Source organism: Lycium ferocissimum, chromosome 6 (assembly GCF_029784015.1).
Source record: "Lycium ferocissimum isolate CSIRO_LF1 chromosome 6, AGI_CSIRO_Lferr_CH_V1, whole genome shotgun sequence".
NCBI classification, from domain to species: domain Eukaryota; kingdom Viridiplantae; phylum Streptophyta; class Magnoliopsida; order Solanales; family Solanaceae; genus Lycium; species Lycium ferocissimum.
Genome location: NC_081347.1, coordinates 9,426,522 through 9,453,626, shown reverse-complemented (window position 1 = coordinate 9,453,626; position 27,105 = coordinate 9,426,522). Strand labels below are relative to the sequence as shown.

Genomic DNA, 27,105 nt, shown 5'->3' with positions numbered 1-27,105 from the left:
GCATAATTGATATATTAAACGAAATGACACTCCTTGACAAAGGACATAAATAACAGAAGTATGTCCATGGTAGTTTGAAAAGCGCACCAAACTAATAAAAGTTTTGGTCCTCGAGGTTGTAGGATCTTACCTCAACCTAAGCATATTTTTGGAAAAAAATAACATCTTTTGCTTAAAATTGTGGGCATAAGTATTGTTAAATTGAACCCAAGACCTAACCATTTTTTAACTTAAAATGGATAATACTCCAAAACCTAAGGGTCAAGGATATATCTTATTCCTCTCTAAAAAAGTTTGTGATAATTTAACACAAATTTTTCTTGGCAGATTTCAAAAACAGGCCCTCCAAACGAGAACAAGCACAAGAGTAATCTTCAGTAACTCATGAGGTTGCAAGAAAACAAAAGGCAAGACAAGTTTAATATCGAAAAAAAAAGAAATCTACCCAAAACTACCATCTTTATATGTGTGTTAGATTTTGAGCCCACATCAGATTTCTATACTCGATAAAGAGGTTACATAACCATTTAATTAAGATGCATATAAATGGATAATAGTTTTGATTCCAAATCTCGTGATTGACATCTTTAGTAATGACCCCCACAATAACTTTATTTTTTCTTTTTTATGGATATAAACTTAGTCACAATCTCCCCCCCCCCCCCCTCAAATTCATATATTTTATTTTATAAAAGTTTTTCATTTAACACAACTATCAGCAATCTGTTAGAAAATTCAGAGAGGTATGTTTTTCTAAATCATGTTAATTTTCTTTTGAAGTTTTATAAAAAATGAAAAAAAAAATTTTACCCTCGCCCCAACCCCCCCATCTATCATTAACAAACAAGAAAGCATACAACTAAAGAGGTTCTCATCCACACACACCACATATATATTTTGCTTTTTATAAAAAAAATTATAAAAAATGAAAAAAAATCACCCCACCCCTCCCCTCACCCCATGAAAAAATTAAAAACAAAGGAAAAAAATTATAAACAACACTTGAAATAATATCAACTTTAATGAAAAAAAAAAAAAAACTCTACATCTACCAGCTCTCTTTGATGAACCAATCCATTTGTGTCAAAATCAACCCCAAAATTACCATCTTTATCTGTGTAAGTAGATCAGCCTGCTTGAATATGTATACCTTTAAACAATTTCCAGTTCCGAGCTCTCCAAGTGTGACAGAGTCCAGCTGTTGCAAAGCTTGAACAGGTTGAATTTTTAAAACACGAGTTATAATGTCTAGACTCTCCTCGTCCAATTTGTATTCATATATGGTTGTTTTTTCATAAACCACATTCAAACAAGACTTCTAAATGAATTAATTTGCTCATAACATTCAAATACTTAAGAAGATCATTGTATGAGAATAAAGCAATTTCTCAAATTCACATTTTTGGGAAAAATGGCAGTCATGTTTTGCATGTGTGAGCATCAAATCTAAAGCTAGAAATTAAATGGATCATGCTCATATTTTACTGAAAACAAAAGAAAAGAAAAGATCTTCCCCTTCACTACTTAAACAAAACTTAAACGCTTAGATTTAAATACAACTTCAAATAACTTCAAACATGAGTCTATGATCTCACAAAAGAAAAGACCAAAACTTCCATTTCAATGAACAAGCAAATACACAAAAGCTAAAGTTTCAATGGAGCAAGAACTTGAACCTATAGATTCTGGGCATAAAGGACTGGAGAGAAACTAATTACTCGATTCACATAAACCACACATATGTCTTAATCTAACATAAAAAATACATACTTATAACCAAACAGAAAACAACAGCCCATGATTCACAAAATCCCTTGATTACTTTGTCAAACAGTTAAACAGTAAGAAAATGATTTTACATAAGTCAGAGTAGCACAAACATGTCAAGTACGAGTTCGATTGAAAGAGAAGCTGAAAGCATATGGCAAGTATAAAGGATAAGTCTCGCTCTAACAATTCTCAAATATTGGTAAAAACAACAACAAATAGCTACAAATGCAACACCAACAACATTCAATTTCAATTTCAATTTCAATTGACACTTAGTAAAATTTTAACAAAATAGCTACAAATGCAATCTTTAAATCTGCATCGAAAATAAAATTTGATTTGTGTATTTTTGGAGTTGTGGGAGCTTTATTTTAGGACTTACAAGCACGTAGAAGAAAGGGAATTAGGTGAAGAAGAGGAGAGTATAGTCAAATGGAACATTGGGGGAGATGAGTTTAGAGAGTGTAAATTTTAATTTTTTTTAGAAAAAGAAGAGAAAGTTTTGGGGGGAGATGAAATACTCTCGATGGCGGGCCGTGGGTTTATTTTTTACTGAAATTTTTCAACCGCATATGGTCAAAAAAATTACAAAGTTAGACTTAATTATTTCGACCTGAGGTGGTCGAAATTTGATTATTTTTTTTAATTAATTGTTTTATATTTATATAATTTACTTTTGTGTAAAATGATTTTTCTTTTTTCTTTTTTGTACAAAAAATAATTTCAACCTCATGCGGTCGAAATTATATTTTCCGTTAAAAATCGACCCCGTGTGGTTGAAATCCTAAAGAAAATAAAAAAAAATTAAATTTGGAAATTTCGACCACATGAGGTCGATTTTTTTTCGACCAAAAGTGAGGTCGAAAATACATATTTTTTTAGTAGTGGATCTCTTCTGTCAATACCGACACCGCTTAATAAAAATTTTGCGTACACGAGTCATTATTGTGATGCTTTAATGGTGATCAGATGTGCAGAAATACTTCATTCATTTCTTTTCTAGAAAAGTGAGTAAAGTTGAGTTGTCTTATACATGCTCTAGTATTTCAGCTTGAAGATATCATTTGACATAATACTATTTTTTGTGGAGAAATCATTTGACATAATGCTTCAGAGGTTTTGTATCCTTAAGTACGTTTTGTTCTTTCACAATTCTATGTCTACATGCATTGTTCTTTTATTTTCCGTTTTTCTATGTTGATCTCTTTTAACCCCAGTGCATGCATTTTCTTTTCAACAAAAGCTATTACCTTGATTTGAAATCAAAACAGGTGCAGTACCTCTAGGTCTAAGGACCCGACCATGATGCATAGAGCAGAGATTTTCAGATTTGATTGACTGGGTCTTTCAACTTTCTTCACATGGAAATTCTCCGAAAGTGTTTTCACATTGTTTGAAGGAGAGAGCAATGGTGGAGGTATATTAGTTCTTGGTGAGATTTTGAATGCGAGCATGGTCTACACTGTACAGTCTTCTTGTTCCATCAACTTACGTACGTATTATTTTTTAATTACCATATTATAAACTTTTTTGTTCTAATTTAAGATGTTTCTTTTCTCACTCTTGCAAGTGTCATTACAATGCATATCTGCAGAGCATTATCGTCTAAGTTACTTGTATAGGCGAGGGAGCTAGATTATCATCCTGTTGGAGCAGTCGTAGAATGGTTACTAGAAGGGCTATTTGGCGCACATGCCTGACAACAACAAAAAGATTATTGACCTTCAACTTTAGGGAGAGAAGAATATCTAACACGAAAGATGACGGTAGAACCTCCTAAGAGTTGTAAACGAAGGACATATATAAGATACTTCCTCCGTGCAATTTTACTTGTCATGTTTCGCTTCTCGAGAGTCAAACTGTATAATTTTTTATTTTTTTTTTTGTTGAAGAAAAAAAACTGCATAAACTTTGGCTAACATTTAAGATATATTTTTTAATCATATTAATATGAGAAGAATTGCAACTTATAGTATTTTTTGTATAGTTTCCGAACATCTAAATTTTAGTTTTAAAATATTGAACTATAATTTAACTCCGAAGATTAGTCAAATTGACTCTCGAAAAGCGAAACCTGACAAGTAAAAATGGATTGAGGGAGTAAATTGCAAATATTATGGTTATATTTGGACCTTTTCCTGCAAACTAAAACAAAAATGCAAATACACCCATAGAAAATATCATTTATGAGAGGCTTTAACATCTTAAATCTTAAAAATCTTAATCTTTTTTTTTGCGTGGACTGCCCTTCATTTGGGTTGGTCTTTAATTTTTGTCCTTCGCCTAATATCCCGAGGTTGTGGGTTCGAACCCCAACTCAATAAAATAAAAAATAAAATTGCAAGGCATAATTTCGCAAGGCAGAATTTGGGCCTTAATGGAGCACTCGAACTTGAACCCGTGTGCAAATTTGCCTTTGGGCCCAAATTTGCTTAAAGCAAATTCTCGCCTAAAGAAGAAAAAGTTAACCACCATTTTTTGGCCAAAAATTAAAGACCACCCCACCGAAGGGTAATCCTACAAATTGCCCAATCTTAATCATTACCAATAGAAAAGAAAAAGGAATTTTTACGCGTTATAACTACTTCTAATAACTACCTTTTATTTTAATTACTAATAATAACTAAATATTTTTCTAATTTAACTATTATAGCTACACAAGAAATTTTGAATTACCATCTCACAAATACCTAAAAATTAGCACTCAAATCCCATAGTCCCTTTTAATGGTAACAATATTAATCACTTAATATACATTACCATTCTCTCTCCATAACTTCTTACCTTTTATGATCGTCTTCTTTCCTCTTCTTCACCCTTCCGCAAAAATTTCACTTCCATTCTCACCAATCAAGAAGATTCGTCGTATTCTTTCTTTTTTTTTTTTTCCAAAAAAAAGAAAAAGAAGCTACTTAAATGCTCACGTTCTATCCCATCTCCTTTGTTTCGTGAAATTTTCGCTATTTGTGTTATTATTCTTCCACAAAATCAACTTGAGTGGAAGTAATTATTTTAGGACTTGTGCCAAGCGGTGGTTATGGCGGCGCGAGAGAGGGAGAGAGAAAGTTTTTTAGGTTTTGAGAAGACGAAAAATATATGTATTTGTGTATGTTCTATGATATAACTACCAATTGTTGTGGTTGGTGGTGTATTTTTGTAAGTTTTTCTATATATTTGTGTATTTTGTTCAAATTAATTCCATCGGTTCATCTAGTTTTAAATACACGGGTGATGAAATACATGGTAAGTTTCGGGTATATATTTATGTATTTTGTTCAAATTAATCCCATCAAATACATGGGTGATGCAAGTTGTTACTCACACAAATACATGAGATTTAATTTAAAATACATGGGGTTTGATTCTTCAAATACATTAGTTATTTTTATCAAATACATGGGTAAATATTTATATAAATCAATATTGAAGACTTCAAATACATTACCACTAAATACATGGGTGATGCAAATTGTTACTCACACAAATACATGATATTTAATATAAAATACATGGAGTTTGATTGGAAACGTCAAATACATTAGTTATGCTATCAAATACATCGGTAAAATTAAAAACGAAATCAATATTGAAAACTTCAAATACATTGGTTGATTGATCGTGTTTGTTTTGTCAATGTATTTTCAAGGTGTTAAAAGATTTTTTTTAAAATTTGAATTTTTACGTTTGAATGTTCAAGAATGCATGGAAGCTTAATAAGGAGAAACGTGTAAGGAAAGAGAATATTGGAGATTTTCTTGAAAAGAGGTAAAAAATATCTTAATTTCTCATTTAATACCATTTTCTGGACCAAAATAAAGTAAAGTTCCTTATTTTTACCGCATGCTCATGTATTTGCCGGCAACAAATACATGCGAAAACACACACAAATACTACGATTTTTAGCTACAAATGGTAATATTAAAAATAATGCTACAAATGGTAGGAAGCTACGATAAGGTAGTCATTTGAGAAATTTTACCAAAGAAAAAGAGGTATAATTGGTTCAGTTGCCCAATTGCTTAAAGCCCAGTATACTTTGGTTCACTAGTACGCTCTTTGGAGAACCTAGAGAAAAACTTGTAGTTGCTGCCAGTTCGGTTTTATTAAGGTTAAATCCAGTCTAATCACTTTTTTCGAGATAAAAAATATGACCACCTAAAAGGACCAGTGATGATTGTTTGTTTGGATACGAATTAAGGAACTAATTATTTCTGCTTTTCTTGTATTCAGCCTTCTTTGTCCTCCATATTTTTGGTAAATGTAGCGCAGGCTGATCACTTTATAGTCCGTGTTGGAGCACAGACCCTCCATGGAAACACAAAGAAAACGAGAGAGAGAGAGACAATATGATGTACAAAGAAAACGAGAGAGAGAATTGAAGAAATGGTCTGACGTTTTTGTAGAAGACTTCATTTACTTTTCGGAACAAGGTACATAAAATGTATTCCGGAGTGGATTAATCTCATCCATACAACACACAACATGATAGATCAATCTTCCACCCTTAGATTAGAATCGGGCAGATTTAAATATGGTCATGTGACCAACACGAGAGAGAATAAAATTTGTTATACAATGGACAAATTAGAATAGGGCAGTAATTAGTTTTGTCCATTTCCTCTTCTGTTGTTAGCAGTGCATAGTTTTGTGTATAAAGAGGTACATCGATGAATAAAAATTTTGAGAAAATCCCCAAATGCCTGTCTTCATCTTCAATTTTAACATGGTATCGAAAGCATCTCTAAGCTCTCGATTAGGGATCATGTCAAAACATCAAAATCATCTTCAAATGCAGGTAAAACCAAAATGCTCGAAACAAAGAGTTGGGAGAGAAAGGAATATATGAAAATGGACATCCTTATCACCAAACAATTGATTCACTGGTTTGACTCTAGTCAACATTGTTTTTGATGGAAGAGGATACCCGGAGTTGGAGGAGATCTATTCTCTTATCTCTATGTCAAGAGGAAACTTGGCTTTATCAATGGAGCTTGTAAGCACCTAACAAGTCTACCTGAAAGCAATGGAGTTGTGTCAATGATATGGTTATATCTTTGGATATCAAATGCATTATCTAAGGATATTGCAGACAGTGTGATGAATTCCAAGACTGCAAAAGAACTTTGGGACAGTCTAGAACAGAGATTTGGCAAGTCAAATGGTGCCAAACTCTACCATCTACAAAAGGAATTGACAGGACTAGTACAAGGTAATAGTGACATTGCTGGGTACTTCACCAAACTTAAGAGATTATGGGATGAATTAGATGGGATAAATGTGATTGTTTGCTGTTCATGTGAATGCACTTGTGAGGGGAAAGCAAAATTAACAAAATCCCTGGAAGATCAGAGGTTAATTCAATTCCTAATGGGACTAAATGATGTGTATGCTAACATCGAGGGAAATATACTTATGATGAATCCTTTCGGGTATAGATGTTGCATATTCCTTGCTTTTGCAGATGAGAACCGAGAGGGAAGTATATGCAAATGCACACTTCACCCCGATTCTCGGATCATTTATGGCGATTGGACAAGCAAAACAACCAAACAACACATTATTTGGTCGAGTTTCAGCATTCATGGCTAATGGACAGGGAAGAAATGCACGTAAACTTAAAAGTCAAGCAATGAGAGGGCCAAGCACATATCAGAAATATAATAACTCAAATCAGAGGACTGCCAAGCCACAGAACAAATTTAGAGGCAAGAAGAAATATGATCCAAATGTATCTTGCACATATTGTGAAAAAATAGGGCATGTGCATGATGATTGCTACGAAGATCATGGATTTCGCAGATTTGAGTTCACTAATCCCAGGAACTATCAACCCCGCATTAAAGCAAATGCAAGTCTAACTCATGAGTGAGGAAAACATGGGAGGACAAGATTTCGGAGTCAATGATGGCAATTTTCAAGAGCAAATTTAGCAAGGATCGTTGCAGAAATGATGCAAATGTACAAGCAAAGTAAATTGACAAGCAGAAAGATGGGAATCAATGCAAATGCGAAGGCTGGTACCATTCTTAAATACTCAAGTTCTCCGTGTTCACTAGTCTTAAACAAAATACTTGGATCATTGATTAGAGCTTGAACACATGTGTTTTGATTTGATTTCTTTCTATTTTTAATTCCTCTTCCTATGCCTTTGAATATCAATTTGCCTAATTCTTTCAAGGTAAGTGTGACTGCCATAGGAGTGTATCTATCTTGGTCATGTCATAATCCAGATGTGCTTCTTGTGCGAGATTTTAAGTATAATCTATGACCGGTCCACAAATTTTGTGTCAGCTTTCATATGATGTCCTATTCACAATATTTGGATGTTTGTTGCACAGACCTTTCAATGAAGAGTCCTCAAGCTTTTGGTGAAGTAGAGAGGGACTCTATCTATTGGAGCCTAATATGCCAAATCTAGAAGTATTTTCAATTCCAATGATGTATTTTCAATTTCAAAAGGAAGAAATTCCATTTCACAATGAGTTTCACCTCTAATCCAAGACATGTTAATCTTGCTCCTAATGTAAAGCTTTGGCATGTAAGGTTGGGACACCTTCCATTTTCGCCAATGAAACATTTAAGTTTTCTTCCTTGTGATTTCATTTGCCGATTTTATTTGTGATGTAGTTAGCTAAACAAACTAGACAACCTTTTTCTACTAGTAGCATAAAGTCCACACACATTTTTGATCTCATCCATATAGACACTTGGGGGACCCTACAAGTGTAATACTTATAATGGATTCGGTTCTTTCTCACCATAGTAGATGATTTCAAGGTAGAGGAACATGGACATTCTTACTAAGCACTAAGAGTAATGCTTTTCCGTCTTAAAAGCTTTCATCTATGGTAGAGAGACAATTCAATGTGAGAGTTAAAATGATCAAACCGATAATACTGAGTTAAGAGGCACACAAGAATCGCCTTTTCTAGCCTCACAAGGGATTCTCGTATCAATGTCTTTGTAGCTACCCCCTCAACAAAATGGAATTGTTTAAAGATGACACCTCTTAGAGATTGCTAGAGGATTGATGCTCCAATCCAAATTGCCTATGTCCTCGGGAGAGTCTATTCGGCGCTACACACATCATTAATCGACCGCCATCTAGTGTGCTCAAGGGCAAACACCTTATGAAGTATTGTTTAGACAAAAGCCTACTTATGATCATTTGAGGAATTTTGGATGTTTGTCAATTCCACCCTAGGACAAGGAAGGAACAAGTCTGATGAAAGAGCTTTACGCTTGTGTTTTACTAGGCTATCCATCTGTTAAAGGATATAACCTCGTCCCTTGATACAAAGAAAGTGTTTGTATCCAGAGATGTGAGATTTCATGAATCACGCTTTCCTTTCAACTCATCTGATAACTCACACACACCTATTTTTCTCAATTCCCCTTCTTCCTTAGATGATCATTATGATTTTCCATTTCAGATTCAATCAACACCAATTCATGATCCTTTTGGAAAAGTTACACCCTCGAACCTCACCATACTATCCGATCATTGGAGAAGTTACGATTCTACACTCTCTCATCCGCCACTAAGTTCCCCTCACCAAATGAATTCTACATCAGCCTATATTACAACTTGACCTACGCTTATCCAAGTTCTCCTACACAAACTTTTCTATTCCTACTTACTGGACGTCCCATAACCAATCCACCAACAAATAGCGAGGATATCTCATGAACTGGTTATCTAAAAGACTACATTTGCAATGGTGTGATATTCACCGATCTAGGGAAAACTTGTTTTGATCACTCTCTAAGCCTAGGAGTTATGCTTTTTTATCTCTCAACAATCAGCACCTACTTCATTCCCTTTCTAACATCACTGAGCCTAGTTGCTACAACCAGGCTTCCCAACATCCAGGTTGGAGAGAAGCCATGAACTCAGAAATTAAGGCTTTGGAAAACAATCAAACCTGGGAAGTTGTCTTTGTTACCTAAAGGGAAAAGAGCTTTACCTTGCAAATGGGTATACAAGATAAAGCATCTCTTAGATGGGAGTATTGAAAGACTAAAGGCAAGACTTTGGTGAGGGGATATCCAAAGAAGAAGGTATAGATTATGGAGAAACTTTTTCACTGTTGTGAAAATGACCACTATCCATGATCTTACCATTGCGGTTAGAAAAGCGATGAGTTTTCACAACTAGATGTCAACAATGCGTTTTTGCATGGTGACCTAAGAAGGTTTTTATGAAGTTTCCGAGAGAAGACCGACACCTCCTAGTCCTAACCATGTACGTCTTCTCTAAAAAAAGTCCTTTTTTTTTTTGTGTACGCCCTCGGCTTCTTAGGAGCATTAGCTTTCAAAGGTTATTCCTCTTCCTTAAACGATTATCTATGCAGTTTTTGAGAATGGGTCACTAATTTCCATCCTACAGTCTATGTGGATGATATTCTCTCCAAGAAGGGATGATTTGGTGAGCTCGAGAATATCAAATGTTTTCTCAATACGTAGTTCAAAGTTAAGAACTTGGGAGAAATTCACTATTTTCTTGGCATGGAAATTTTACGAGAAGAGCATGGATTTATTGTCAATCAACGAAAATTTACCTCGGATCTGCTTCATGAATTCGATGTTTCTCATTTGCCTACAGTTGGTTCTCCATTGGATCCCTCCTCCAAACTTCGAGCGGATGATAGTCCTCGTTTGGACAACCCCACGCTTTATCGTCACTGTCGGCAAGTTGAATTATTTGACCAACACTCGCCCCGATCTGTCTTTTTTTGTTGTTCTTGCTCTAAGTCAATACATGCAGCGACCATGTTTGTCACATTTCTCAGCTGCTTTACGAGTTTTACGATACCTCAGCTCAGATCCGGGTCAAGGCATATTACTATCTTCCAATCCATCTTTTTTGCTCGGCTTTTTGCGATGCGGACTGGGCATCGTCTCAAGATTCTCGTAAATCGGTTAGTGGATTTTTCATTACCCTTGGCGGTGCTCCGATTTCTTGGAAATCGAAGAAACAAATCTCGATCTCTTTGTCCTCCGCAGAAGCGAATATCGATCCACGCGCCGTGAGCTACCGCCGAACTTACTTGGTTGATTCGTCTCCTTGAGGATCTTTCCGCTCCAATTTCACTCCCGATTCCGCTTATCCGATAGTCAAGCTTTCGCCATCCATATAGCTCGTAATCTGTCTTACGAAAGCACCAAACATGTTGAATTGGATTTTGTCACTTTGTGCGCCACAGTTCCAATCCGGTCTAATTACTCTTTCATTTGTTCCCTCTAAAAGAAAATAGATCTCTTTACTAAGCCCCTTTCGGGGTTTCTCAGAAAGCGATTTTGACCAAGTTGGGGGTCATGACTCTCCCCTCCAACTTGAGGGGGGATGTTGGAGTACAGACCCTCCATGGAAACACAAAGAAAACGAGAGAGAGAAAAGAAGAAGACAGCTATGATGTACAAAGAAAACGAGAGAGAGAATTGAAGAAACAGCTGTGACGTTTTTGAAGTAGAAGACTTCATTTACTTTGACTGGAACAAGGTACATAAAATGTCTGGCCAGGTGGATTAATCTCATCCATACAACACACACACATGATAGATCAATCTTCCACCCTTAGATTAGAATCATGGCGTATTTAAATATGGTCATGTGACCAAACACGAGAATAAAATTTGTTATACAATGGACAAATTAGAATAGGACAGGTGTAATTAGTTTTGTCCATTTCCTCTTCTTTCTGTTACATTCTGTTGCATAGTTTTGTGTATAAAGAGAGGTACATACTGATGAATAAAAATTTACACAGAGAAAATTCCCAAATGCAGTGTCTTCATCTTCAATTTTAACAGTCCGCCTGTTAATGTTGAACGAACGTTTCTAAACCATTAATATTTAGCCAATTTTAAGTTATGAATACATTTTTGCCCTATCTTCTTAGTTAGAAAGCGGTAAAAAGTCATTTCTTTTTTGGAGTATGAACTGTAGGATTTTTCGTAATGTTTGAACTGTTATAAAAATTGTTTTAATATCTCAAAAAGAAATGTCTAGATTCATTATTTAATGGGTATTAATATTTTCTTCAATGGTGTTTTAAAAGTTATATTGTGTCTAAGAGACTATGAGGAAAAATCGTGAAATCATCTTAACGGTTCTATTATCATTAATAGCCATTATTGGTCTTTACTATAATTTATTCAAAATAATGATTTGATGATGGAAAACGTATTTGACCATTTGAACGGCCTTCTATGGTCTTTATTATGTTAATAATATCTTGTTCCCCTTCTCAACCTATATATTCTATGTATTCATTTTGCAGAAGTGACGGAGAGAAAAACAAAGTAAAAACTTTTGAACACCTTTTCTTCGTTTAGTGCTGGATACAAAAAGATAATCTTTGTCGCTTTACGTGCTCCTAGTTTATACTAGAAGAGCTTGTTGAATCTGGGGGATACACCTACACCAGTGAATTATCCTTCGATGTTGTCTTTTGACACGCCTCAAGCTACAAGAGTTTCGTGATTTCCATAATATTTCCAACATGAACTGTATATAGTGCTCTAGTTTTTTCGGGATAGGCTGGGAGTATTTTTATTCAAATTTTATTTCACATTAAAAAGCGGTTAAATAGATTTGAAATACTGATTAAAGCTTGATTAGCCGTCCAAGACATGAATTTTTGCCAAAAATAATCATATTTTTGTGTTCGAATTGGAGGGACTTTTTTGTCCCTTATAGGACATCCGATAAAATAAAAATTGAAAGGACTTATTTAAGAAGTATGTTAATGCATTTTTGGAATATCTATTGACCTTCAATTGTGGCACAAACAGTTAACAATCTCTCAAAACTTTTCATTTTCTTCATCTCCATCTGTTCTTAACCTCTCAACCGCAACATCATCATTTACAAATCATCTTCTGTCATCTCTTCTATTCCCCCCCCCCCCCCCCCCCAAGAAATAGCAATGGAAATGCAAAATCACCATATCTTGGTAGCATTTGCACTATTATTACTAATATTACATCATCAATCATACGCTACGCAACATTTGGTTGGTGACTCAATTTGGACTATCCCTCCCACAAATAACTTCTATACTAACTGGTCTTCTTCCCAACTTTTCTTCCCTGGAGACACTCTTTGTACTTCCCTTAACTTTTTTACTACTCCCTCCGTCCCCATTTATCTGACACCTTTCAGATTTCGAGAATCAAACGAGTTTTTCTTTGAATATGGTTTTTTCATATGCATTTTAAACATTTTAAATTATCAATTATTGTGACTTATAATACTTTTACGTAGTTTTCAAATATGTAATTTTATTTCAAGAAACTTAAAGATTTCATATCTAAATTAATGATCAAAATTAAAGTTTGACTCTCGAAATCCGAACGGTATCACATAATTTAGGAGTGCGAGGGAATAACTCTTTTAGTTTACATTTTTTTTTTTTTGTGATGATTCTTAATGTTATGATTATCTTTTTTTGGGGCATATAATATATGCAGATTTTGACTTTGATCCAGAATTTTACAATGTGATGCAAGTATCAAGAAGAGAGTACGGTTATTGCACGGCTAATCAGCCTTACAAAGTATTCAGTGATGGTCCAGTGAACATTACATTGATGGAGGCAGGGGTATTTTATTACACATGCAGCATTTTAAACTATTGTTCATTAGGCCAGAAATTTAGTGTCACTGTCCTTCAAAACTCGTCCAATAACTCTGCGCCAACTTCCTCGCCATCGCCCTCGCCCTCGCCATCACCTTTGCCTTCGTACTGAGGCGGATTCAGTATTTAAAATGATCGGTTCGATTTTAAGATTTTTAGCATTGAATTCGTTGCACTTCTAAAGTTACAGGTTTAGAAATTATATTTGTTGAAATTTTAGTAGTTTTCAAGTTCCGATAGTTAAGTGGAACCAAATTTGTATTTACTGGACTATGTCGCTCACTAGTCATTGATAATTTGATATTGAGAATAATCTTACCTATCGTGGAGCTCTCTGTGGATGGTTTGATTCTTTCGTTTAATTTGTTAGTGTTATATATACTTTCGTTTTTAAGAGTGTGGAGATCTGTGCCTTTATTATTAGAAATTTTTTGGGTGAAATTCACAAATAACCACTTTTCAGTCTTTGTAAATGAGAAATAGTTATTGTCAAAGAATTTCAAATTCTCCGGTTGAAATTCTATGACACACTGAAAAGTTGTAAGTTGTGGGCTTATGGCTATTCCTACAAAAAAAATCTGCCGAAATAACACGGATGATTTTGTAGATGAGCCGATCATAGCCAAGTTGTGAATCGCCTTTTTTTATTTATTTAATAATTAGATATTTGTTATAAAATAATAAAGCAAGCAATAAGAATATTGTGGAGAAAGAGAGAAGAGGGGAGAGTTCTTATTTCTCTTATAAGGGATGAAATACAATGAAGAGAACCTCTCTATTTATAGGAGAGAATTGACTTGGTGCCAAAGTCACAAACCCTAGCAAACCCTAAAATTTCTCCTAAAGATAGACATCACAATATTATAATAATATTTATAACACTCCCCCTTGATGTCTATTTCGATAGATAATATGCCTCATTAAAACCTTACTAGAAAAAATTCAGTGGGAAAAATTCTAGTGAAGGAAAAAGAGTACATATTTCTAATAATACGCTATTTGGTTGCCTCATTAAAAACCTTACAAGGAAAAACCAGTGGGACAAAAACCTTGAAAGGGAAAAAGAGTACAACGCGTATTAACTCCCCCTGATGAGAACTTCAATCCAAAACTTGAATCTTCACATCTTCACTTGAGAGTTGGGTTGCTATAGACTTGGTTGCGGTTGGTATAGACTTAATGAATAAATCGGTCATATTAACGCTCAAACAAATCTCTTGCACGTTGATATCACCATTCTTCCGGAGCTCGTGTGTGAAGAACAACTTTGATGAAGCATGACTTGTGCTTTTATGAATCCTCTCTTTAGTTGGGCTATGTATCTTTGCTGCGTCTTCGATCTTTGGATAGAGTTGCATTGGTATATGATATTATTGAAATCACTTTGCAAGTGTATTCCGACTTGCTTTATAAATAGATGCTATCTTTATATGATTTGATTGTCATGTAGACCAACATCATATGACTATAATCCCTTATAGTCGTAGCAAAATATATAAATGCATCAATTGCATAAAGATATGGCACTTCAGACCAAAGAATTCCGCAAGTTTCTCATTTCAACTTCTTTTAACAAATAATATACTCTTTTGAGAACTCTTCAAGAGTTTCAATAATATTCAAGTAATCAACTTGCACCAACAATATGACAGATTTTGATTTTCACAAAGACGTAAGGATAAATAGTGTCATTTGTGACCTTAGTCAGAAAATATTCATTAAGGTGATAAAATCGCGTTCACCTTGCTTAATTCATATAAGAATTATGAACAAATTTCTACAACATGTATATGCTTCTGCATTTGAAATTCTTCAGAATTTTCATATAATTTTGTCAAGTAATTCATATATGTCAGACAACATCTATTTCTATTTAAATATGTGACATCTTCGGTGTCCGGATTGTGTCCAATAACCTTTACGCTTACCAAGATGCGTCATTTCACTTGATAATAATTTCGTTAGCATGCTTTAATAGACGTAGAATTTAGATCCTCACAATCTTTTACAATATTGCGCTATATTGTACCAAAGATATCATCGATGATATATCATTTGTATCGGTTCGCAATGTGACATAACTTATTGAGATCTCATCACTTCCATTATTTTTAGGTACCTAAACCTCTCATGAGGTTTCATGAAGTGTTATGTCGTAGGCTCTTCAAGAGCACATTGCCTCCTTATAATGATCATTGATCATTTGCTCCTCTTTCTTTTCCATGATTATTGCGTTTGGAACCGATTAGTCTACCACACTTCATGTATGCTATAGACTCGTCCTTCGTGGACATGAATTTAATAGGAGCATTTTGCGGTGAAGTTAGAAATTAATTTTGGGTCGGCAAATGCTTCTAGCATTTGAGTAGAATTATCTTTTGAATGAGGATCATACTAATGATATATAATTTATCACATATTCCTCACTTGCTTATTCTCTCCCCTTATGTTAGAAAAACTAACATACACCCCATTTTCTTTAGGGAATCCATCTTTATGCATCATGGTAGATTAATTAATCGTATACCACATATAAAAAACTGTTAGATGGAAATATCGTGTTCCTAACCACGAACCAATTGTGAGGGGAAAATTTATCATAATTTAGCACATGAAGCATTGTTCTCATAAGCAATGGTTTAGCTTTTTATCGGAGGCATTCAATGCCAAACCAACTTGGATATAAACTAGTATTCACAAGATGAATTATCTTGATTACATAATCTGAAAATTACGCTCTCAACTCAATTATTTTGAGCAAGTAACTTTGCATATGTCAAAGCAAGTTGACAATAAACGCACATGTGACTGTCTTATCGATGCATCTATTTAAGACATCACATATGAGAACGGCCCATATTCACCTTTTCTATATAATTTGGGAAATTCAATCCCAACATTAGCTATCATGAGAACAAGCAACAAAAATAAATTCTTGAAGAATCTCTCGGTTCTTCAATATATGTCGAATATTCAATCTGCACATCATATTTGAATCGGGTGGCCAAATTGCTCATGCCAACTGATAAAATTATCTATACTAGTAAACTTCAGGTTTACCATGCCATGTGCTATTTGTTTTAGTAAACTTCTGGTTTACTATGACATGATTTTTTATTTTTTTTTTGTACCAGTAAACTTCTGGTTTACCGTAACATGTGATTTCATCATGGTCATACTGTAGTATATGTTGGAAAATAAGGCGTGTAAACTTTCACATAGATATTTATTACCCACCATGATTTTGTAGATATTTGATCATCCCATCATTAATAGCTACAATATGATAGTCATTTACTTTAGTAAACTTCGGGTTTACTACTTGTATTTCGATCATAACAACTTTGGAGATAGGATGAATGCCATAATAATAAATAAACTCTTCAAGAGCTTTCAATTTATTTTTCATAATCAAATATTTTGGACACTACCGGTGTCATGATTTTGTATATAAACAATTAGGTTCTTACGGACCTTGATTATTACTTTTGTACTACCAAATATTGCTTAGACACCTGTGTGTCTAGAAAGAGAATTTGATTAGATATTTATGATGTCATGAAAGAAAACGGTAAGCAAGTGGACATTTAGAAATAATAAATTCATAATTGAATTTTAATCTGAACTTACTTTGAGAGTTATCCATATCTTCAAATGAAATGACGTACGCAAAGTAAAATAAATACACATTAAATATTAGTACTATTAGAAAGTACAAAGTAAAAACTAAGTAATATAACAAACCAATGGTTATATTCGATAAGAACCAATACGGACATGTGATATCAAATCGACTAATGAATATAGTTTTACACGCACACATGCAAAACATTCTTTGGGTACGTGGATGTACACCATAAACACATAGTGATAGCCATAAAATAAAAATGCACAGAGACTATAAAACTTATAAAGAAATGGTTTAAGATATATCTCACACCTTTCCTCCCATAATTTCGTAATGGTCTAATTAACAAAGTGATGGACACTTCCACGTCATATACTTAAAGTTTCAAGTCCTTGTTTTCATTAAATAGAATTACATCCATCTTGATAAATTTTCATCAATATGATAAAAAATAATGACTAATTAATAAATTCTACTAGGATACAATAATTCACTTTTCTAATTTTAAAAGATTTGCATACATGTAGTACTTTTTAAAGAGAATCCTTTTATGATGTATCGAAGACAATATAATACTATTAATTTCATGAAATTGGGTAGTGACCCATATCTCCTTATACCATAAAACATAGAAATTATTATGGTTCTTATTAATGTATCTAGTGCCTATGTGGTTTAGGCTCAATCCAAAACAACAGCCCACGTACTACTCGTGGTTTACACGTACCTTAATATTCAACAAACAAATATTAGCTGTGCACTTGGTTTTGACATATTATTAAGAATATGCACTACATGACATATTGGTGTACTTCCTCGATGGAAAAATATATAAATTGTTATTTCCTTCGGGAAAATTAAAAACATACGATAGAAAACATTCAACGAGATCGCCATCTTTTGCCTTAAAATAAAATTGACCAAGATGTTTCTACGTGCAACAATCACTTTATACCACAAAATAACATTTATATTATTTTATCTCTTCGGGAGGTGTTGTGGTATTTCTTCATTCACTTCAGGGAATGAACCTGGTCACTTAGGCTTCAAATTATCTCTCATGTATCTTACAACTTCTTTCTGCTTCAGGAGAAAATTTCAAAGTTTTACTTCTTAAGGAGCAATGCAAAGTTTAACCACTCGAGAGTAAAGTTAGAAGTTCTACCAACTTCGGGGGTAAATTTAAGAGTTCACTACTACAGGAGCAAATTTCAAAGTCTTACTACTTTGGAGTAAACTTCGCATTTACTACTCCAAGTGTAAATTTTAGAGTCTTACTACTTCGGGAGTAAACTTCAGATTTACTACGAGTAAGGAAATTCAGAATATTTCTTCTCAATTATTCTACCTCTTCTGGAGGTGAGTCGTGATATCTTCACAACCAAGTACATGTTCGTATTTATAGGCTTTACAATATTGTCACATTCACTTCAAAGAATGAATCTGTATTTGTAAGTTGTTTCACTCACTTCAGGGAATGGAACCAAATCACATGGACTTGCCTCAACCACATCAAAATTACGGAACTTACAATTTCTTCTTATGATGTTGCTACTTCAGAGCAAATCGAGGCATACATATATATTATAAGCCTGTAAAATTATTATCACTTCTAGTCTTCAAGTGATTAACTAAGACATGAAATATGTTACCACTTACCACTTCTGGTGGCGGTACATGAACTCTGCCGAAGTTCAAGCCAATGTGGCGTTAGTATCATAATATACACATATTGCTCTTCAGGAGCAATTTTATTTCACACATTAAAATACGCAATAGTCATAGGAAATATATATTTTTTTCTACATATTTATTGCAATACAGACATTTAAAAGCACACGGATGCAATAGTCCAACAAATGCTTGTATATGCTCTTAAAAATCAAATGGTAATACATGTATGTTCAATACGATAAATTTATACTGTGGAAAAACTAGATATGCATAAGTAATGCTTATTCATAGATCCCAATGATATGAAAACATAATAGTCCAATGGATCCAAATTGATTAAAATAAAACATCGTACCTTTTCAAAGGCAAGGTGAATACTCACATGGCTAATGGTGCGTTTGTTCAACGTCCAATTTCTTAGACCGATGATAACTATAGGTTATCTTTCTCCAAATCTCAAGATTTCTTTAAAGTAAGTGCTCAAGGTAGAGTCTCGTGCTGATAACGTGTTATAAAATAATAAAGCAAGCAATAAGAATATTGTGGAGAAAGAGAGAAGAGGGGAGAGTTCTTATTTCTCTTATAAGGGATGAAATACAAGAGAACCTCTATTTATAGGAGAGAATTGACTTGGTGCCAAAGTCACAAACCCTAGCAAACCCTAAAATTTCTCCTAAAGATAGACATCACAATATTATAATAATATTTATAACAATATTTGAAATTCATTCACTGATTAAATTCAGATTTTCAAATAAGTTTTTTATCCGTTAGATTTATTCGGGATTTTCATAAATGCAAAATAGGTGATCTTCCAGTTAAATATATTCATTAAAGGAAAAAGGTACAAATATACTCCTCAACTTTTCGATTTAGAACAGATATACCCCTCGTTAAAAATAGTGCATATATACCCTGCCGTTAAACAAATGACGCAAATATACCTTTTTGCTAACAATTTTTTTTAAAAAAAAATCATTTAGCTTGTTTTTAAATTAAAAAAATGTTACGTGGCTTTAAAGAAAATAAGTTTACCCATTTTTTTAGTAGATTTATTTTTTTAAAAGCCAAGTGGTACTTACTTTTTGGTGGGTCGGGTTTGGTTTGTTTAAAAACTGGATAAACTTATTTTTATAACCACAAAGATTTTTTTTAAACGAACTAGCCAACCCACTAGAAAAAAAAATTACCACGTGGCTTTAAAAAAAAAAAAGTCTCCAAAAATATGGGTAGACTTATTTTCTTTAAGCCACGTGATATTTTTTAATTAAAAATAAGTTAAATGATTTTAAAATCTCGTCAAGGACATATTGGCACCATTTGTGTAACGCAGGGGTATATATATGCACCACTTTTTTAATGAGGGACATATCTACTCTAAATAGCAAAATTGAGGGGCAAACTTGAGGGGTATATTTGCACCTTTGCTCTTCATTAAAATGATACAAAATAGAGGTTATTCCTTAATATATTGTGTTTTTAACTTTGGAAGTCATCTAGGTGTGTCTTTTGGTTTGCTTGATATTTGTGGCTTGAGAATGTATGCGGCTACGGCTAGCCAATTGTATCATTTCATAAAAAAAATTACAAATATTAAGAGATCCCTTTGATATATCGATAGAATAGATGTGATCAATTGATCATGTTTTCTTATGAAATCTTATGAGTTCACCAAAATAAAATATAAATTATTGAGAGTTAACATCATCTTTCAACATTCAACTATTCGGCAATTCCATTTTTTTAGCCCACGATAGACACATAATATACTAGTGGATTTATAGAGGGGGCGGAAGTTTTGTACTAAATAAAATAGTAAATAATAAAGGAATCTAAACAGCTTTAGCCAGCCAAGTAAAAAATAAAGGGGAAAATCCAAATATACCCTCGTACTATACAACTTAGAATAAATATACATTTCCGTTAAAAAAGAGGCCTATTTACACTCCTGCTTGTATACAAATTAAATGGTTTAGTTATGCCCTTCTCGACTGACGGAAGTGAAGAAATCGATTTTAAATTTATTTTTAAAATTTTCACAAAGTTCAAGGACAAACTTGGATGTTTTCTCTAATTATATCAATATCCCCAATCTTGACACTCCAATGTAATTTCTAAAAATGTCACAACTCGAATCGTAGTGTTACAAATTCTAATCCTAGTGATCTAAGAATTGCAGTTACCCAGTTGAACCATTTTGCTCTTCTGTTAACCAAGTTTTTTTTTTTTTTTTTTTTTAAAAAAGAACAATCAACGTCTTGATCTTAAAACATTATGCCCATATCTCTATTACTCCTGTGTAGAAATATTATAATGGTTAGTACTCCATATTGTCGGGAGCGAAGCTCACACTTGTTCACTAATTATGACGGTTCATTATGGACTAGATCTTACCTACTCCCAATTTTCACGTGATGATTCAACATCAATCCGGACTCTCAATAGTTGCTAATATCCGTATCTCAGTTTCACAATCAACCAAATCAAAATTCACGAAGTAGATAATGGAGTAATACATTACAAATCAAGAATAACTTAATATACGAGAATGAACACGTACAGAAATAATTAATGTATTTCTAGCATGTAGATAGATCCAAGAGATCTTTAATCAACTGAGATTGTTACAGAGATTGTGATCGATCAACACAAATTTAAATCTAAGAGATTGTCAGAACTATAATATCTTTGCATCTCCAGATCTCTAATTGTTTGCCTTGGAACTCATGAACTATGAACCACTTATTTTATAAGTTGCCAGCTCAAAGCCATATACAATTGACTAAATGAATGATTTGCCTTATTCCTTATTTATTTCTCTGATTACAACTTTGCCTCTTTATTTCTCTTGTTGTGTTGTCATATATGGGAATTAATTCATATCACTGTTTTAAGTGTATGTGGAAAAAGGTAAAACACATGTGGACCAGAGAAAAAACAAAACTGTCGAAGATCAATGTAACATTAGAATTTTGCAAAAATTCCATTTTGTAGGACTTACTATATTTGTACATTTAAAGTAGCTTAAAGTGTGTAGTACTTTAATGACTTACTATATATGTATATTAAGGACTTACTATATTTGTACATTTGTGGAAATACTTATTATATCTGTACTGGAACGTGACAGCTTCACAGTGGATTAGTTGAGGTGCACATAAACTGATCCGAATACAATCGTCATAAAAAAAAAAAAAAATTAACAAAAAAGAACATAAATGAAAAGAGACCCCTATCTTCTTGAATTTGCTGATGAGGAGCAATGGACTCAAATTTTCCTGGTTGCAAAGGCAACAGATTCAACAATAGGTTCAGTGGTTCAGCAAAATTGATGTCCGAGTCGTTCTATATATGCAGAAAATAAGTATAAATAGAGGGAAATCTATATTTCAAAATTCATTTTTATAACAGTTTTGACTCACAACACTTAAATTCTGGATGCGTCACTAACCTCAACCGAAGGAGATGGGAGTGGAGAATTTCTACAAATAGGGCAAGTGGGATGAAGCCTAAGCCAAGTGTCAATACACATGAGATGAAAAAGATGGCCACAATGAGGCAATAGCCTAAGCATATCATTGTCTTTATAATCAGCCAAGCAAATAGTACATCCAGAAGAAGATGCATACTCCCCTCTGTGAGCCTTAACTTGTGCATATAGTAACTTTGGATAGCCCCTCAAAGTGGCTTCATCAAGACCTTGTTGAATAAAAATCAGTCCACTTTCAGTTGTTGTTGTGGTTGTGGTGGTTGGATTATTTCGAGATCGCATTCGGATGCATAAGTAAGAAGCATAGGTTATGACTATGAGGATTATAAGGATTCCAAGAGAAAATATAAAACCATAGCCATAGTAATTTAATTTTTCTTCACCTAATTGATCTTCTGGACCACCTAATTCACTCACTTCCCCACCTTCCATTATTGTGATTTTCATATTTGCTTGAAAAAACTATGTATTTGCTTAATGAATTATGGAGAAGTGATGGAGTTTTTGAACTTTTGGATGGTATGGAAGATGAGTCTGAGGGAAAAGGGAAGATATGTTTACTAGTTGTGGGAACTAAATTTTTATATGTATGAATAAAGAGCTTTTGATGTCATACAGGATTTTAAAAAAAAAAAAAAGCAACTTAAAGGGGATTGGTCAGGAAGAGGCTTTCTTTTTTCCTTTTTAATTTTGTTTTTCTCTATCTTTATTTATTTGAAGGGTGGAGTTTGGTTTGGGGGGGGCGGGGGAAAGGGTGGGGGGGTGGGGGGGACGGGGTGGCGGGTGGCCGGGGGTGTTGGGGACGGACGGACTGAGCTAGTTGATCACATTACTTTATCTTTCTTCCCAAGATTGTGACATTAGTTGGTGCTACTACTAAAAAATTATTATTTTACCGTTTTCACATGGAAAACTTAGAAAGTTCTCATCCTGCGTTTTTTCAGTGACCTGATTCGGGGGAACGAGGTGGAAAAATCATGTTTTATAACACAAATTTTTCATTGAATGTCGGTAGAGAAAACCTCTGTTTTTAGTAGTGTACCCTTTGTTAAATGTTGACTAGTTTGGTTTTTTTTTTTTTTTTTTTCAATTTTTTTAATCATTTCTAACAACGAATCATTAAAGAAAAGTTTTCAGTGTTCGCAAAATATGAGAACTATATCTTGAGCAATTTTTTATAATGTTTCCGGCTTTTATCTAATGGCAATTGGTTGAAAAACGATCAATTTAATTTTCCTCAATGTATAAAAACAATGAAGTCTATCCATTTAGGAAGTTGACTCATTTAGTGTCACTGTCAGAGAGAAAACTTTCTATTCATGTTTGAAAATTAACTATATGGTGGAATTGAGGAAAACTGATGCAGGAAATGTAGTTTTGGAAGGGTGAGTTATATTAGGTCAATATTGTTTAAGCTTATAGTTTGTTTTTTAGAAGCAGAAAAAAGCAAATTTTTCTCATAAACACTTTTGGAATCTAGATCAAACACAAATTGTTGCTCTAATGTTAGCAAAAGAACTTTTTAAATTGATTAGCTAAATGGAATTTGGTGCTCACTCTTCAAAAAAATACTTTTTGGAAAAGAACTTCTAACAAAAAACACTTTTAAAATAAACAGATTTGTAAACTCGACCGAAAAGACTATTAATGACTCAGCTTTTGTGATAGGTAGGTTGAATTATTTGACATAATCTCTTTGTTATTTTAGGTTCTTGGAAGATTTAAGAATCTTAAGTACAGTTGCGATAAGATTACATAAGTTTATTAATACCAAAAATTGTGGTCGTAGGCATGCTCCATTCCAAAATATTCCAATAATAATGCATGTAATATAATTTTCTATTCGTTTGCCCATTTCGGAAAGGGCATACACATATTTAACTTAATATAAAAATGACAATTACAGGTAAAACTGATAGCAATAATGTTAGAAAATGCAACTCGTTGACTTTTTGTCAACATATGGTGTCACGAACTGAAAGTTGTTATCAATAGAAAAAATAAAATTTGGCCGTGTCTGTTGGTTGATTCGAAAATTTCGGACTTATTTCATGACTTTGCCTGATGGTGAGAGGTAGCAAAACCAATTCATGTCAAGAAAATTTTGATTTTTTATAAATACAAATAATACTTCGCCACAATCTAATTTGAACAATTACAACAAGAGAGATAATGATCAAAAACAGACTTCAACTATCACTTTTTTTTGTGAGTTTTCTATCTGAACTATCAGGTGTTTACGTTTTCTACCCAAATTATCTCCAATTATTTATCAAATACACACCTCAATTAGTATGAAAATAACAAACGTGACACCTCATAGGTGTGTTTTTTTACCACTATCTCTTAGAACAGCAAAGAGAGAAAAAAAAATGATATAAGATAACTGAACAGTTTCTATCTCACCACTGAGATTCTACTTTGATGGTACTGTACTTATATTTACAAATAGTTGGTTGGGGTTAGAAACTTTAAATCGTGTAAATGGTAATGATGATACTGTAGACTGTAGAATCTAGAATGGGGTTTAAATTTTTACATTTATAATGTGTTGTGTTGGGCTATATATTGTTGAAAAGAAATCCCTTAAAATAAACCTCCATAAAACCATAATTTAATCCTGAAGAAAGGTGACAATTATTATATCGATAGTTGATTCACTTCGCAACAACCCTCTGAACATTTTTAGTTAGCCATAAGTCCTCCTGTTTGTGCCCTTTTTATCTGAACAAAATTTTGCAGTTTCACTTCATCTTTCTTCGAGTTTAACTTTACATAACAATTATAAAATTAGCATATCTTTAATTAATACATATATTATTATAAATACACCGTATTATAAATGTATATTCAAATATACAATCAACTGGATAAGCTTACAAACAAGCAGGCAGCTTGCCTGAAAAGCCTCGCAACAACTTCTTTTTCTCTACAAATAGAAAGTCAATTCAGCTCATTTATACATTAATTGAAAGAGCAATAAAATCTCTCTCTCCCGCCGGCTTCTTTGCCTATATCTTTTGTTGTTGTGTACGTTTATTATTATTTTATAACACATTATCAGCACGAGAGTCTGCCGTATTAGGCAAAAAAAAAACTTTTATATATCTAGTCATAGTAACGTGATACCATTTTCACTGGTAAGTAATTGTAAATTAAATTTTGGACCGCAATGAAAAAAAAAAAGAGGGTAAAAGCTGCATCAGGTATTCCTGTTAGCCTTTAATCGGTTCTCCTTATTATTTGTTACATTTATTATATTTAACATTGTGGGGAAAGGAAGTATGTTTGCTGAGAACTTTGAAATATTCTGACCATGTGGCCAGAAGAGAATCTGACTGACGTTACTAGTTTGGTTGTGATTCAATTTTGCATTTTTTTGCCATAAACAAATTGCTATTATGGAGTTATAAGTTTATTATGTTTAACTAATGGTGGTTAATAATACTTGCCCGTAGTAAGGTTCCAGGAAACTAGGGCCATGCTCATTGTTGGATATGTTCCAGCTAGATTCTTTGAATTTTACATGAGGATGTCAAAAATCAAACATCCTTTTTAAGATCTAACCATGTTCATCAGGTAACCTTGTCCATTTTTTTGTGGATTTATAACTTTGATTATAAATATGAGCAGATACAAGCTTACACTCTGGCAGAGATGGAAGAAAGAAAATTAACCATCGGAAGTGGTAATGTTGTTGTAGGCTTGTTGTGGTTACAGCTGAAAATGTGTTAGAGAAGAAATTTTTCATGCCTCGATATGCTCCTAAAGTAGTAATATCTTAAGAGAGGTTCGAAACTATCACGATTTGATATGCTTAAGGCATGTTCAATAATTATGTTTTATTCTTGAAGAATAAAAACTTTTGATAAATGTTGCAAATACAGATTCATTCCCTAAAGCGAATGTGATAGTATGTAGTAAAGCTACAAACATGAATGTGCATTTGGTTGTTAAAATATCACGATTCATCTCCAGAAGAGGTAGGATAATTGAAGAAATATTTTTAATATTATGTACTCCCGAAGTAGTAAACTCAAAAATTTGCTCCCGAAGTAGCAAACTTTGAACTCTACTCCCGAAGTAGTAAAACCTGGAACTTTACTCCCGAAGTAGTAGAACTTGAACTCTACTCCCGAAGTAAGAAATCTACTCCCGAAGTAGTTGACTTTGAAATCTACTCCTGAAGTAGTAAGTTGTTGAAATTTACTCTCGAAGTAGTAAACCTTTAAACATTACTCCGAAGTAGTAAACCTTTAAGCTTTACTTCTGAAGTAGTAAATTTGAAACTTACTTCTGAAGTAGTAAGGCATTATTCCAAAGCAATGTCTTCTTGTGCTTGAGCAAAATAACGAACTATTAATGAACATCGTATTTCAAGCACATTTAAATTATCAGGTTTTATTCCTGAATTGAATGAAGAAATACCACTCCCGAAGAGATAAATTAACAAGGAATACACATGTTATTTTTGTGGTATGAAATTAAGACATTGCAACAAGTACATGTCGTACGTAAAAACATTTTGAATAGTTTTATTAAAGTATCATTCTGAGGCAAAAGGAAGCAGAGTAGAATACTCTCTACTATAACCATATTGATACATTCTGCTTGCTTTTGATCATGGTGCTTCTCAATCTTTTAATGTCTTGTCAAGTATTGAAGATGTTAGTTCTTGCTCTAGAATATATATATATATATATATATATATATATATATATATATATATATATATATATATATATATATATATATATATAAAGTGAAATCTTTTTTGGCTTTCAAATATACAACCGTAGAAGAAACCTTGAAAGAAAGCTGACCGCACACCTTTTTGCTTGCAAATAAGAAGTCTAGTTTGAATATAAACTAGAAAATTACCCGTGTCAATTAATGCATTTT

At 33.3% G+C, this 27,105-nt stretch overlaps 2 protein-coding genes across 2 annotated transcripts; one reads left to right on the top strand and one right to left on the bottom strand.

The window, feature by feature from the left end:
• The first annotated feature begins 6,493 nt into the window (after positions 1-6,493).
• Positions 6,494-7,639, top strand: LOC132061082 (uncharacterized). The gene is made up of 3 exons (XM_059453955.1): positions 6,494-6,565; positions 6,688-7,053; positions 7,232-7,639. Exons 1-3 carry the CDS (start codon positions 6,494-6,496, stop codon positions 7,637-7,639), a joined length of 846 nt encoding a protein of 281 aa, XP_059309938.1.
• Positions 7,640-18,378: 10,739 nt separating this feature from the next.
• LOC132061081 (RING-H2 finger protein ATL70-like) lies at positions 18,379-22,864 on the bottom strand. The gene is made up of 3 exons (XM_059453954.1): positions 22,165-22,864; positions 21,918-21,991; positions 18,379-18,412 (listed from the first exon to the last, which is right to left on the bottom strand). The coding sequence occupies exons 1-3, from the start codon at positions 22,648-22,650 to the stop codon at positions 18,379-18,381; spliced, it is 594 nt and encodes a 197-aa protein (XP_059309937.1). The 5' UTR covers positions 22,651-22,864.
• Positions 22,865-27,105: the final 4,241 nt, after the last annotated feature.

Excerpts from the sequence above, each read along its gene's own strand:
- LOC132061081 (XM_059453954.1), bottom strand. The coding sequence starts at position 22,650 with ATGAAAATCACAATAATGGAAGGTGGGGAAGTGAGTGAATTAGGTGGT. Across the intron at positions 21,992-22,164 it reads TCCCATCTCCTTCGGTTGAG|GAAAATTTGAGTCCATTGCT; the intron begins GTTAGTGACGCA and ends CTTTGCAACCAG. Across the intron at positions 18,413-21,917 it reads TTTCATTTATGTTCTTTTTT|ATATCACGACTCACCTCCAG; the intron begins GTTAATTTTTTT and ends TTGGTTGTGAAG.
- LOC132061082 (XM_059453955.1), top strand. The coding sequence starts at position 6,494 with ATGGTATCGAAAGCATCTCTAAGCTCTCGATTAGGGATCATGTCAAAA. Across the intron at positions 6,566-6,687 it reads AAAATCATCTTCAAATGCAG|AGGATACCCGGAGTTGGAGG; the intron begins GTAAAACCAAAA and ends TTTTGATGGAAG. Across the intron at positions 7,054-7,231 it reads TAGATGGGATAAATGTGATT|ATGAGAACCGAGAGGGAAGT; the intron begins GTTTGCTGTTCA and ends TTGCTTTTGCAG.